Source organism: Eubalaena glacialis, chromosome 1, assembly GCF_028564815.1.
Source record: "Eubalaena glacialis isolate mEubGla1 chromosome 1, mEubGla1.1.hap2.+ XY, whole genome shotgun sequence".
NCBI lineage: Eukaryota > Metazoa > Chordata > Mammalia > Artiodactyla > Balaenidae > Eubalaena > Eubalaena glacialis.
The window spans coordinates 16,202,167-16,217,660 of NC_083716.1; the positions used below are offsets into that span (position 1 = coordinate 16,202,167).

Consider the following 15,494-nt stretch of genomic DNA (forward strand, 5'->3'; position numbering starts at 1 on the left):
CTTAGGTAATCACTATAATTTGAGATGGTAAAATCTCTGTAGTATTGTGGTGGTTTATGACCGAGTGCTATGAATAACTAATTTCTATGAATATTCTGATCATTTTCAACTGAAGTTATGAAGAATTAATTTCTATTATTGACCACTTGTCAATAATAGAAATAATAATAATAGGTCGAGGCACATTATTGGGGGAATTTTGTTTTGTTGTTGTTTTAATTTATTGTTACAGCCAACTAGGATCAAATCAAAGTTTTTTTGCCTCTTGCTCTCAAATTGCACACATCCATAGTTTTTGAGGTTTTAATTTAGTCCTTTTTCATGCATTCTTTCAAACTTTTATTTTTATTGTGCTAGTAGAAACTTCATAGGGCAACAAATTCCTAAAATGTAAGACGTTCCTTGTACTCTTCTAATTCTTTTAAAGTTTTATGTTATGTTTGTGTGTGTATGATTTTTTTTATACTTTATACCTACAATATTCTTTTCTAGATTTGGACATGGTGACAGACTAGTGGTGCTATTGTATTCCATTAAATTGATATGCCATAACTTAATTATTCCCCAGTTTTGTTGAGCACATAATACAAAGTTTTGTCTTTATAAATGGTGGCATTATAAATATCTGAGGAAATTTTTCCACTTAAAGATCGTTTAAAAAAATTTTTTTTTCTTTTTGGAATTTGCTTCCTAAAGTAGAAGTAGAATTACTGGATTTGAGGCCACCACAAGCTTGTCCTCCAGGAAAATCGACATAAAACATCACCAGACCAACAGCATGGATGGTGTGGGTTGGTGGTTGGATCCAGGGATGAGATGAGAGTCAGGAGGCTGGTTCTGAAGCAGGCTCCACCTGCACACACCTGCACACACCCGCACACACCCGCACACACCCGCACACGGGTCTCTTACCTGCGTGGAACCTTCTGAAACATTCTGCATTTGTGAAGAAGGGAGGTGATACCATGTGTTCTACCTTCTTTATGATGTGGATCTGATGGTACAACCTATGTGAACAGACTTTGTAAAACTGAAAAGCACAATATAAGCGTGGTCATTGGAATTATTCCCTCTTTTCCCAGAGCTCTATCAACACTGGAGTTTATCCTTTTTACATCTTAAAATCTTGGTAAAGGCAAGCACTACAGGTTTTGAACAAAAAGCACTAACCATGGAATGCTTGTTTGCATACCTATTTAAGGAATATGGCCCCAAAGTGTATACATGAACAGGTAGACGGGATAGTTCCTGGGTGACTTTGGTGCAACTTGATTTCACTTGAACCTGACAATAGCCTGCATGTATGCCTTGTGCTCCCACTTTCTTGCACTTGCTTCCAGGGGTACCAGGATGGGCGGGACCGGATGATCCACCGGTCCACCAGCCAGGGCTCCATCAACTCCCCTGTGTACAGCCGTCACAGCTACACTCCAACCACGTCTCGCTCTCCCCAGCATTTTCACAGACCTGGTAAGGGCACCTGTTCCCGGGATTCACTCTCTAGAGTCATCCGTGTTTCTATGTGATTGTTTTCCCCACCGCTGATAGCGTATTTAAAAATCTGGCTGCCAAATCTATCTGCCCCTCTCCCAGAAAAAATTGCAAACTCCTATTCCATTGTAGTTTGTGTTATTTCTTTTCTCAAAACAAGAGTCATTTTATGGTTATATTCATTATGACTTATTAAATAATTACATTTTGACAGTGAACACCTAGAAGCAAAGGAGGTTTTTTGTTTTTTTTAGACTTGAAGAAAATCTCAGCACTTTGAGACTTAAAATGGAGATCTCCAAAAGAAAATATGGTGATGTGCCTTTTAGGCTTATCTAAAATCTAAATCCAGTATTAGTCATTTACTGGTGGGTTTATTATGTTTCCCCCATCCGGGCACATGGTATTACTAAGCATGCTTGGTTAAGAACCTGCTAGAAAGAAGTCTCATATACAACCTCGGGGTGGTATTTGGTAACTTTTAAGATGCCTTCCGACCTAAGATTTTGAATCAGACTTGGAAAATATAAAAACACTAGAGGTGTGCTATGATGGAGAATATTAAGAGTAGTGGACTTCATTTACCTTTACCTCGGCAGAATGTAGTCCCTTTTACTATTAGTGGGTATCTCCTATGTAGAGTAGAAAAAGCATGGAGATCCCAGCACAGACCCAGGATTCCTGAGAAATAGATTCACCAAGGAAGAATTTTGGCCTTCTCAACAAACTTGATGATGATGTATGTCTATGAAGACTTCATTTTAAGCCTCTTGCTTCTGTGCAGGCTGATGAGAATAAGCCCATTCATATGCTAACGTATTTTATAAAATAAAACCAAAGGAAATGAACAGAATGTAAAAAGGCTGCAATCTTCTCTTTAAAGCCAAGATTTAATGCTTGTAGAGGATTAAATTTCTACTTTTTGATCCTTCAATAAAGTATAGTTTTCTCTAGACTCATAAATATTTACTCAGTATTTGTTGAGTTACGTTAAAGGAAAATTTTTCGGGAAAGAAATTCCTTTTATTTTTCATGTACAATGATATTCATTTTACTTCTGGGTTTGGATTTACGCCACTTTCTGTCTGGGTGATGAGAAATCCTTTGTGCCACCACCCCTACGTATGGGCATACCCTGATACTGCAGCCGTACCCTTGTCAGAATGAAGCGAGGTTCACTGGGAAATTGTTGTTCGAGAGGATCCCTGGACAGCAAGGGAGTGGTCAGCCAGGGACATTGTTTCCCTAAAAGGTCACGTCCTCATTGGGCAGTAGAAAGTTTTCCTCTGTTCTAGTCATGGCTCTGATGCCAAGAGCCTGTAGAACATTCCCCATTCTAAGAACTTCTCCTCCCCCTTCACAATACGTTATGGACATGCGTGATGTCGGTTGTTAGGGCTCATAATTATTTTTTCGAGGTGGGGCTCTGCTAGCATAGTCATGGTCAGCACAGAGCACCTCAGAGTATCCACTCCATACGTTCTAGATACCAGAGGATCACGCACATCCTTAGGTCTGGGCTTAGGTTAATGTCCATAACTGAGTTTCCAGCTCCCTGGTGTCACCACTACCCAATTCTCAGGATCATAGGTAGCTCTTTGCTACACCGGGGATACAGACAGGTTTCCCTTCTACATAGGCAAAGTAAAATTAAACTTGCAGTAGGAGACGTTTGCAGCTTAAAAAAAAAGAATCTGACCCTTACATATAAGTATTTCTTTGCAGGGTTCTTGAAATGATTGTCAGTTTTGTACATGTGTTTCAGAGGGTTCTGTTTCGTCAGGTGCCTTTTAAAAACAGCTATGGTTGAGTCTAAGTGACATGCCCAGTCCTGGCTCAGTGGTAGCTGGTGTCATCCTGACAGAACCTTCTGGTGGCCGTTCCCTCCCACTAAAGCCATTTATTCTCGGAGAGTGAACTCTGTACTGACCTGAACCTGTTTGTAGACTCTCCCCACTTTGTTAACCCTTCGTAGGTGCCTTCTTAACCCCTTTTCCTTCCTCCTTTTTCAGACTCCTGATTAACATTCTTTATTTTTTTTTCTCCCTTGGAACGATGGCGTTGTCCCTGCTCCTGTGTTAATTTCTGCTCTTCTTTTCTGTTTGCACCGTGTCCTGCCCCGATCCTTGCTGCACAGAGCTGCTGTCTCCTGGTGTGCAGAGGTCCTTCCTGCACACCGGCAGCCTCAGCTCCGGCCACAGCGACTCCCGCCCCAACTCCCCTTTCCGACACCACTTCCTTCCCCATATCAAAGGTAAGGAGGCAGGCTTCTCCAGGCAGCACCCTGCATAGTGGAGATTTATTAGCACCCTGGGAAGGCTAATAAGGTGTATCTCCAAGAGTCAGCTCCGAGCTTTGGACTTCTCAGCATGCCTGCGTGTGTCATGACTACACCCAGCCGTGTCTTAGAACTGGCATAGCATCTCTCGTTAGGAGAAATATGTCATTTCTAAAGGGCTCTAGATGAAGAAACAGGAAATATGTTTGAGAACCTAAGATTTGTTATCTACTGCTGAAGAAAAATATATATTATTATTTTGTTTTTCTCTGGTCAAAAGCAAAATATAATATATATCTGGGGAATCTTCCTGGTTTTCGTACGTGTTATGGCTCAGCAAAACACAACGGTATTCAGCAACAAGGGTTCCAAAGTTGTCTTAATGGTGATAAGCCACTTAACCACGTAACAATATTAAAATGTTTGGACGGTATGAAAGATCTATGGCAACGTAACTTAAATTTCTCTCCTTGAGACAACCCTTAGAGTAATCTTCCTTTGACCTGTCCTGATTTCTGCGTGATGGAGAAGAGGGACTTTGCCTTCTGTTTTCTGTTACTGCCCATTTCTGCCCTTCCCTCTATGCCGTTCCCATTGCTCTCATTGTCTGTTATGTTTCCGTAGCCATTCTCAATCGAGCCAAGAGCCCCAAATTTAAAATAAGTAGGAGCCATAATTTAAAATAAGTAGGAGCTCCCAGAGGATGCTAACTTTTTCCATAGTCTTGATTTGAACCAAATTAACCGAAGAAAATAGCTTAAGGAGGGAGTAGCAGGCAAGCACAGATGTTGTCATGGGCCTTAAGACAGACCTAAGGGATTCTAACCCCAAGTTCCAAGAGCTCACATCACTAACACTTTCTCAAGCAGCCTAAATGTTGTGCTCTTTGACTGAATTTCCTTGGCAATCATTTTACAAGCATGCGATTTTAGCATTTTCTGTGCTGTAAAAATAACCTTGCTGACAAGCTTATTTGAAGACACATACCGTTTGCCACTAGCAAAGAAATTTTTCAGCAGGTGCAGCACTTTCTAAAATTCTTGACAGATTATTTAAAATTATTACTGCTAATTAGTATTTGGGGAGGAAAGACTTTTATTATTTAGATGTCAAGATGATACTTTAGAGAATGTCTATAAAACCATAAGAAATTATTGAAAAAAACTTCAGAGATGTATTTTAAAGTGACTTTAATATAGAAGCCCTTGGCCAAATTAAGATTTTTGTTTCTTTGTTTCTAATATGCAAGGGAAAATGCATTTTTTAATTCATTAAAATGTAAACTGCCTTGTTCAGTTATTATATATTTCATCTTTCAGAAAGCTACTTTGTGTAGGAAGAAAAATGTCATGTACCCTATAAAGTTATACAGAGTTTATACAAATAACACATCACAAAATATCAAGACTCAATACCTCGTGCGTTTGCACAGCCTTATGGTGAGATGGGCACCCATGTGGACACTGTAGTCCCGGCTTTGAATATTATCTCTGTCACATGCTAGCTATGGGACCTTGGATTGTAGACTTAACCTTTTGAGTGCCACTTGCCTCATCTATGAAACCTCTCCTAGGGTATTGGGGTGTGTGAGGTTGTCGACTGAAAAAAAAAAAATGCACAGCGTCAGAGCTGTGAGTTAAATTTTATTTGGGGCAAAATGAGGACTATAGCCCGGGAGACAGCATTGCAGATAGCTCTGAGAAACTGCTCCAGAGAGGTAAGGGGAAGGTCAGTATATATGTGATTTTGGTGCAGGGGGAGTACATGCAATCAGGCACATATTTTCTGCAGAAGGATTCTGCTAGTCACGAGGAGCAGACGTCACCATGAAGGATTTTAGTGCTTTTCTAGATACGAGGAGATGCAAGAATTGGGCTCATAAAATCTTCTCCTGAAAGTATCTAACTATCTGAAGACCTGTCCTGTCAGTTTTTCCCAGAGCACAGAGGGCCTCATTCCTGCTTTCCACTCTGAACTCCTTTCAGGGGGTGCTGAAGGTCAGCCACTGCAGCGGCTCATGATTTCATCCTTATAGAGGTAGATGGCAAGTGCCAATTTGTAGTTGGCAAGGTGAAATGCCCTGGTGTGTAGTGAGCGCTCAACTCTGGCCCCTCTGTGATTTCCCCCTCGGCATGGTGCTCTTAGAGCACTTCCAGTTGCATCAGTCCATCACTCTTCACAGCGTCCCTATGAAGTAAAGTAGCAGGGGGCAGGCATGGGGGTGGATGAAAAGCTGAAGCCCTGGTTAAGTGACCCGGCCAAGGACTCACAGCTAGGAAGTGGCAACACCAGGACTAGATAGACCCCAAGCCTTCCCATCCCTCATTCCTGTGAGGGGGCTGTGTTTCGGTCTAAATGCTATACACGAAGTATAATTTTTAAAGCAAACTTTTATTCTCCATCTCTTTTTAACTAGAAAATTACATTCTTACGGAGGCCAAGACAAACAGCTACTTTCAGGCATTTAAACTACAAAATTAACTTTTCAACAGAAATACCAAGTGGTTAGGAAAATTACAGTACTTCAGTGTGCCTAAATGGTGCTTTATTAAAAATGTAGATATACAATCTTTTCTTTTTTCAGTCTGAATTCGAAGTACACAGTCAAATAGTATAGGTTTAAATTATAGAAAGCAATAGTTTGTTACTTCGAGCTTACGCTTAAAAAATATCTAATGGTCTCTCTCCCGTTTTCTTTTTACTGGATATATGCCTACAGTTTGTTCAGATGAAATAGTTTATATACTTCAGGTACAGAATATAATGTGCATAACAGTATATGCTTAGTTTTAAAATCAGTTTTTTGCTAAACTACAAAATCAATCATGCAGAATTTGTATATTAAAGATATTGCTTTAAAAGCCTAGTTTAGTTGAATAGCTAAATACGGATTCTGCAAAGAATTACGTCTTAGTTATTTTGGAAAACATGTATCCATTTACATGAAAGTCCTCTCCAGCCCAGGAGGAATGTATGGCCATTAGAGAAACACATCTAAGATATCTTTAAAGGAGCAAAGTCTCCCAGGGTTTATCCATGGCTCTTCATTTGAACATTCACTCTTTATCTTGGAGCTTGTTTTGCAATCTCAGGGAAATTATTTTTAAAACAAATGTAAGCCAAGGAGCTTGAGGACCCCAGGGTAGGATGTCCATCTCAGGAAGATGTAGCTGAAAGCAGGGGTCCCCTTGCCCCTCTGGCAGCCAGAAGCCCACCTCCCAGTGCCCAAGTCCAATTCTTGACCCTTATTTCAGACGCATGTGGCCCAGACCCCCAGGGTCCACGGAGCTGAGGACACCTGCATGGGTGTAGAGCTGAGATGCACATCACCAGCTTTCTCTCTATCTCATTGGCTTCCCCATCCATTTTCTGTAATGCCCATCTTGTTTTCCATTGTGTTTTTTATTTCGGTTCTCTGATCTTCCTTGCAGCTTCATTCTATATCAGTATATCATTGTTGGGCCATTTGGACAAGTGCATGCCTATTTGGAAAAACTATTTTCACCTTGTTTTGGGCCTTGTGCCATGTTCGCAGAGTTTCTCTTCCTTTCCCTTTGAAATACTGTTAGACATTACCTTCTGTGTCCATGAATCAGATTTGCAAACAGGAGGGCTACATATATATATTAAGTCTCTTTGAAAGAAATCTTCCTTGTTTTGCCATAGATATGAGTTGCTATGATGCAAATATGTATTTGACACTTGCTGAAGGAAACCATAACGTTTATTGAAGCTTTAGACAAGGACCAGTAATCTTGAAACTCTGTCATGACATTCTAGATGCTGCCAACTTTAAGGTCCCCTTAGAATTTATATTTTGGAACATAAGCACTTAGAGTCCAGAAGCTAAGTGGTGCTAGCCGTTTCCCACAGCAGACACAAGCATTGCCATTTAGATTGACTTGTCTTAGAATTTGTCACTGAGGCTCTCATGGTGGCGAAAAGAAGAATAAAAGGACAGAGCGTTTGAATTTAAGTACAGTGGGAATCCTTCCAGTAAATGATCTCCCAAGGACTGAAAAATTGGCCTATTGGGCTGACTTGGAAGGAGCTAAAAATGAAGACCAAGAAATGTATATCTATATATACAGTAGCTTCTCACCCCAGTAGCTAAGATCACTAACAACTTAGATGAACCAATGCAAGGACTTATTTAAAGGACCAAATGGCTATGAGTGTGATATATACAATATTATATGATATATACACTATTATATTATTTTTAAACAATGTCAACTCCAGGCTGATAGATGATGATGATGATGATGATGATGATGACGATGATACCTTCCGTATATGATATTTCATCTGATGGCTTATACATCACTTTGCCTGAGTAATGAACTAAGCACGAAAATAACCTTTTAGGGCCTTCATCAGTTATTTCCATCCAGGATAGAGTGAAACGTTTTATCACTTAAAGAAAGGGTGTTTAACTTAGAAAAGGCCTCATCTTGAGAATTTTTTTGTTAATGCCAAAATTTTTAATGCCTTTCACATTTCAAGGACTAAGAATTTGGTACCTAGCAATATTATGTACTCTGAGACCTTTTCCCCAAAGAGCCGTTGTGATGTGCAGAAATCATACTATGCAGGATCACTTAGATGGGTGTGTTGCTGGGTAGCTGTTTACCTAGTGTTTTTAAATGTCTCATGGGAGATTTTAAATGATTATAGAGTTAAATCTACTTGCAAAGACTTGAACATACTAGTGTTTTTTTCTAGCCACTAGAAAGGTCAGTGGTTGCCGAAGATATGCTGCTAAGTAAAAAACTCTGCCCAACTGGAGACAGCATTCAGCCAGAATACACCCTTTGGGAATTCAGACAGTCGTTCCATAGCCTTTGAGAGCCGTCAGCCATGGAAGTGATGGGTTTCTACTGCCACTGGGCAGCAGAGCATCTTAATGATAGAATACTTGGGCAAATGCTAATTCTAATGACCTTAAACCTTGATGTCCCATATATGCAGCTATTTTTGTGTGTGCGTGACCCTGGCTAGTAACTATCAGAACAAATTTAATGGAGTTTCATCTGATTGGATATTATAACCAAAACCTGTGAGGACATTCCCCTCCCCCAAAAATCTGATGTACTACAAGTACAGGAAGGTTAGAGGTGCAGGATTAAGGGCAGGGAGTAGTGTGGTTCCAAAGCTGTAGCACCAGTGTTCAAGATATGCAAGATCTTCAAAAAAAAAAAAACTCAAATAAAGCAAGAAAGTTGAGTCTCTCTAGAACTTCCTTTGAGAATAGCCCACAAGAATTATTCTGTTTTTTAATTATGGATTACTCTTGTGAATAATTTCTAATGTTTGTAGGAGTAAAGAATTCTTCTGAAGTGAAACAATTAAATTGGGGTTATTAAGGATCAACTCTAGGGAAAGCTATTTTAAAAAAAACAAAAGAAAAAAGGTACTATTGTGATTGCACTGCTGTGTCCTAGCATCTGGCTGCCTATAATTAAGAGAAAGATGATGGTTGATCCTGCAGTGGTGCTCACTAAACTAGGTCATTCATTGCTGTAGAATTAATTAGTTGGCCTACTTCAGTCATTCATTCACAGACATTTATTAAGCACTTAGTCGTGGCCAGGCACTGTGTTGAACACACAGAGGTAAATGAGATCTAGTTCTGATTCAGCCTTAGGTTTAATGCAGGATTTTCTTCTAAACGTAAACTGTATTCTTCCCTCCCCTGCTTGCCTCTACCTGTGTATTTTATATTAATTTTTTCAGACATGAGCTGGCTATTTCTCATTAGGAGAGTGATAGTAAATGAGGTAACTTTCTCTTTAAATGAGCTTTTTAATAGATCAGTGGTTGTAGGTGAAGCTTCATAATTTTTAGGAGCTAATATCTCACTTTAGTAAAGTCAGCATTATAATATATTGGGAGCTAGATGCTAAACTGACTCTTGAAACAAAAAAAGAAAAAAGGACAAAAGTTTTAGAACATGTTAACCAAAAACCTGGACTCTAAATTTGAGACAGTAACAAATTCAGATCTCATATTCGGAATATCTTACTGCCCATTTGGTACAGATCTGAGCTCTGGTTATCTAAAACTATACATATCAAAAAATTAAAACTCTATTGAACATGTTATTTTGAGACTCCAGCAACTGACATCTTTCATGCATTGCTGGCCAGATTTAGAACAGTTTGATTTACTTGAAGAAATTGGCTCTTGTACACCTAAAACTAATATAATGTTATATGTCAGTTATGTCTCAATTTAAAAAAAAAAATTTAAGACAAAGTAAAAAAAAAAAGAGAGAGAGAGAGAAAAATTGACTCCTGCTCTATTTTCTGAAGATCTATGATTTATTTAAAATTGTTAGCCTTAACTGATAGATAAATTGGACTTTATCAAAATTTAAAACTTTTGTACTTCAAAGGACACTATCAAGAAAGTAAAAGACAACCACAAAGTGGGAGAAAATACTTGCAAATCATATGTCTGATAAGAAACTTGTTATCCAGAATATGTAAAGAACCCTTACAACTCAATCATAAAAGTAATTACCTTACTAATTCATTAACTTTTGATAGTCCTATATCTTCTGGTGTATTCTTGCACGGATGTTCGCTCAGTCGCGGGGAAGGAGGACAGTAGGGTAAGAGCTGATCCCTTTCCGATTTTGCACAAGTCTCAGTTCACCCTGCAGTTCTCATCAGAGGGAGTGATGGTGGCTATGGGGGGGTCCTCAAGGCTTTTGCGGCCAAGCCCAGCAGCACGTTCCAGGCTCTTCCCCACTCCCCCCTCCAAGAACGCCGTGCTCCCCAGCCGCAGAGGCCCGTCCTGTTGCTCCCACACACCGGGGCCCTTCCTTCCCCGTGATGTTCCAGCTCCCTAGAATCTGGACCTTCTCACCCCTCCAGCCACCCATCCACCTGGTGAGCTTACTCTTCAATGACCAACTCAATTCTAGCATCTTTCTGTAGGCTTTCTGAAAAATCAATGGCACCTTCATGTGAGTGCCATAGAATTTTTCGCATACCCCCGAGTAAGCACTTATGTGGTATTACGTGTACTTGTTGCTTATAAGTCTGTCTCCTTAGGTAGACCCTGAGCCCCTTGCAGCTAGGCACCACATCTCATTCACCTACTTAGCCTCAATCGAAGCTCACTGCCCAGCCATAGTAGATGCTCAATAAATGTCTCACTGATGGAATTTTTAGACTGGGTAGAGCCTCTTTTAAGAGAAAGGTGGAGAGAAGTATAAGTGGTCCCAAAGTACCTGGAAGAAAGGGGTCTGACTCAACTGTGTGTATTTCAAAGTGAAGCAACAGAAACATAGGCTGCAATGAAGGCACTTTTTGTTGCTCAGAGGAAGGACCACACAGGTTCCCAGACTCAGCCTTCCGTTCAGAGAAATAGATTCTGATTGCCAGCCTCTGCCATTATGCCTGGAAGTGATTGTTTTGGGGTTTGCATATCCCACCCCTTTACATGCTTGGGTTGTAACCATCTGACGACTGACCCTGAATCATTAGCAAGTGACTTTCCATTCCTCTTAATGTACTTTCCATCTAATCAGTTTGCTGCCAGCTCACAGCCTTCAACCGCATGCCATTGGAATGATGCGTCTTACCGCTCACTGCTTTTAACCTAGTTCCACTTGAACTCAAATCTCTCTTTTGGAAAATTCAACCTTATACCAGTCACCTTTGTGAGCCAAGCTGATGAACTGAGTTTGTTTCTTTGGTTTCTCCTTTTTGATGTACCTCCTTCAGGTTTGTTCGTTTTGAATTTTTATTATGCTTGCTTTGTTTTCTTTCTTGCTCTCCCTTCTCTCATTTTGTTTTCTCCATTCTTCTCATTGGAGGCAATGAGCCATCCAGCGGCCGGAACTCCCCTCTCCCTTATCGGCCAGACAGCCGCCCTGTCACTCCAACTTACGCTCAGGCCCCTAAACATTTCCATGTTCCAGGTAGGAGCTGACATGGTCTGTGTCTTGGTGTCCTGTCGCCGTGTAGAATGTAGCCTTGTCACCTCTGTCTCGTCTCCATTTCTCATGCTCTTTTAATTGAGATGCTCACAGTCGACAAACCCTAAATTGCAGGATCTGACCTAGAGGGCCTTTCAAAAGCTTTGTATGTGAGATGCCAGGATTGTATTAAAGGTTTATGTTTTCTCTAAAATTTTTGAAGGGGGATGGGAGGCAGAGGGTGAAGGAATAAGGGTTGAGTTGCTTTGTTTTGTCTTGTTTTGACAAAAATTTTAATTTTACCCTTATATTAGTACCTTCTAAGATACCACTCTGTGGTTTAGTGTCATTGTCTAACACAATGGCAATCTAGTTATCTTCTCATGCTAAAGACTGAACCACAGCGTTCTTGAGAGTACTTTTATTTTATCTGTTTGTCTCCAGTGTGGAGATTCTTTCTGTGGACTTTTCAGAGAGCTGAAAAGTTGGGTCATTTGGAGGGTCTTTCTGCAGTGTGTAATTAACTAACCACCTCCATAGCCCACAAAGACATCTTGCAATTTAGGCTTGGTGCTATAAGCTTTGCTGTCATGGTACAAATAGTAATTTGCCATCAGGAACTGGAAAAATCAGAACCCATCAGTATCTTAATATTTAGGGTCAGCTCACAATCTTTGTGAAGGCAAGATTGGCCATCAGAAGTCATGATATTATTTTTCCATCAGAAGTACATTGTTTTGCTTCTTTTAGCTACTGAAAGTGGTTTAATAAATTACCCGTTATGTTAATGTTAGCATACATATTTGGAATCTGTAGTAGTTTTTCTCTTTTGCATTCCAAACTTACCTAGAAGTTTGAACAGAGGAAAGTTCAATGGGATTCATACCACTGAGATAGGACTGCCTTTAAAATATATATATAAATGAAGTTTCATTGAACCTTGAAAATCAGTGTTGTACGTTTGCAACTTTTTTCATGAAGAATGCCCAACCAGGATCCAGTGCCCAAGATTCTGGGGAAACCTTTTGAAACCTCCTGAGTATTTGCAGTCAAAGTTTAATGGTTGCATAATCAAATGGGGTTATATATAAATATATGAATAATATTTAGCATCTCTTTACTTTTCCTTTCTTTTGTAAAATTTGGCCTATACACACTAGGATTTTGTCAAACATCCTGTCAATACATCAGACTAGCCTCGCACCTAAAAATTGTTTCTATGTTTTACAAAAATATACTCTTAATTTCACTACATCGCTTTCCACTGTTCCACTCATTAGTTGAAAAGTAAATTGAGCCACTGGTCTCTACTGGGAGCTCAATTTCGAGACAGTAGCAATTTGGGGATCTTCCCCAAACTGGTTATGTCTTCCTCACCATCACAGTATCTGCACTGCTTGCGTTTCTTCCTGTTTTAACCCCACTTTTAGTGAAGTGTATATTTGAAATAAATGGCTCATGAGTGAATGACATCTCTCTATATCCTAAGATGTATTACAAAGGATTCCATGTCACATATCTATAGTAATTCACTCATTCCTGTAATTTTTTCTTCCAGTAACCTCAATCTTTGTAATACAAAAGTTAACCCTTCTGGGTTATTTTTGTTGGAGAATCTTCAGTTTGGTTTGCCTCTTGGTTGATCTGTTTTTCCCATCGGTGGATGGCTCCCCATAATCACACACCTTTGCTTTTCATTTCCACAGATCAAGGGATCAACATTTACCGAAAACCACCCATCTACAAACAGCATGGTAAAACCCGCTTTCCTCCGCGTAGCTTTTAAGTAGCAACGTCAGCTCAACTCTTCGCTGTCCTCTGAAAGGCTTACCTGCTGCTGCTTTTGAGAATCAACCTGGGGCGTCCAGTGTATTATGCCTTTATGGTCTCCTATGATGCAAATATTGTGAAGTTGGTTTTCCTAGATAGAGAACACTTAGCTTGATTAGGAAACTCCTAGCTTATTTCTGAGCCCATCAAACCATGTATCATTTCACTCATAGAGAAGGAAAGGTACGGTCACACAGTAATTCACAAACTCCCTAACAAGACATTTTTGGGGGGCCATCAAATAATTTAACCAACCTCTCTGATAATTTTGATGAGCTTGCAATTAGTTTAACTAATTAAAACTAGTGAAGGCTAGCTACCTAAAAATTAATTTGACCAAGGGAATTCCCTGGCGTTCCAGTGGTTAGGACTCTGTGCTTCCATTGCAGGGGGCACAGGTTCGATCTCTGGTCAGGGAACTAAGATACCACAAGCCACGTGGCCAAAAAAAAATTAATTTGACCAAGCCTCCATCAGCCTGACTGTCCAGTTCCCCAGTTTCTGATGGGGCATGCAGATGTCTGCACCCTGTGGTGGAGGGGATGGGACTCACGCTGAGACAGAGGCCCTAGCCTTGATCCCAGCTCTTCACCGAAATGGTTCTGTGATATCAGAGACATAACCTCTGTCCCTCAGTTTCTCATCTGCAAAAACCAGTACATTAGGCCAGCTTGTCTCTGAAATTCCTGCAAACTAAGAACCACTGATGTGGATTTATAATTGTGTTTTCCTTTTCTGGGAATATAGAATTTTTAAACCCAGGAAATCATATTACTCTTTGTAAATCACATTTCCCTCCAACATTATTAGGTCTCTATAGATTCAGCTGCTATAAATCTTTGTGAATGGGTAGAAAGCCAAGACTGTTCTCCAGGTGATTTCAGAAAATTATACACAAATTGTGCCTGGAAATTTGAAGGCTGCCTTTAGAATCCAGTTGACATTAATGAGTCCTAAAGGCTTAGGATGACATGAAAAGCAAATAAAGTTGAAAATGCAAAAAGGAAAAAAATTTCAGGCCAACATTCTAGGGGAAAAAGAATGTATGTATTGTAATGGTTCTAGAACTATGATTTTTTTTCTTCATCTGTGTTTTTTTTTTTTTTTTTTTGAGTTTACACCATGTGCTTGCTTTTTTAAGTTTCTTAACCTTGTTTTTGTTTGCTTTTTTTATGGTTTAATGTCTTCTCACCCACTCATTAACATGTGAATGTTTACTGACTTCACCAATTCTAATGCGTAAGTACTGTTTGAAGTCTGGCTTTTAAAAAAAATTTTTTTTTTTAATTTAAGAATAAGATTCCCAGTTTGATTTATCAGTTTAGAGACTTTTTTTTAAATACTTAAATCTCTAAGATCCTGCCTCTCCAAATAAAAATAATCAAATAATTAAGATTTAAAAAGATAGGATAATGTTAGGTTATTTATTTGGAAGAGATTAGTTTGCTTCTTTTTGTGAAATTGACTTTGACTTTACCCTTTACTTTCTTTCAGTCTCTTGTAATTAAGAGTAGCACGACCAGAGCGGTACATCCCAAAGGACATTCTGCAAAAGAGCAGTTCTCTGTGATAGAAATAGATGTCATACCAAAAACTGGTGTCTATGCCCTGTGCATTTGGAAAATGCTAGACTTAAATTAAGTCACACTTCTTAGTCTTTAATATGCTAACACATATTGTCCTTCTTTAAGAAGAGGATATAGTGTGCAGTGTTTTCCAAGCTGATTTTATCTTTTATTCTCATGAGGTTAGAAATTCAGAAAAACACTGTTCCATGCCTGGCTGAGAATTTACCCCTTATTATTATGTAGGGCGACCTCAGTCAAGTTACTTAAGCAAATTGAGACCCAGAAAGTTACTTTAAAAATGTGGAATTGGAGATGAAAATTCAAAAAGTTACTTCCAGATTTAAAAATCTATGAGCCCAGGGATGGGGGCAAATTTTATCTATAGCATTATAAATAT

At 39.5% G+C, this 15,494-nt stretch overlaps 1 protein-coding gene across 2 annotated transcripts in view; it reads left to right on the forward strand.

Annotated features, from left to right (window-relative positions):
* ABLIM1 (actin binding LIM protein 1) overlaps nt 1–15,494 on the forward strand; it is a 182,280-nt gene that overhangs the window by 150,309 nt on the left and 16,477 nt on the right. Inside the window, exons 12-14 of one of the 2 annotated variants that reach the window (XM_061191323.1) lie at nt 1,341–1,470; nt 11,598–11,702; nt 13,406–13,453. In XM_061191323.1, coding sequence (XP_061047306.1) covers nt 1,341–1,470; nt 11,598–11,702; nt 13,406–13,453 — 283 coding nt within the window. The remainder of the gene's footprint in view (nt 1–1,340; nt 1,471–11,597; nt 11,703–13,405; nt 13,454–15,494) is intronic. The other variant, XM_061191388.1, reaches the window with a different exon arrangement.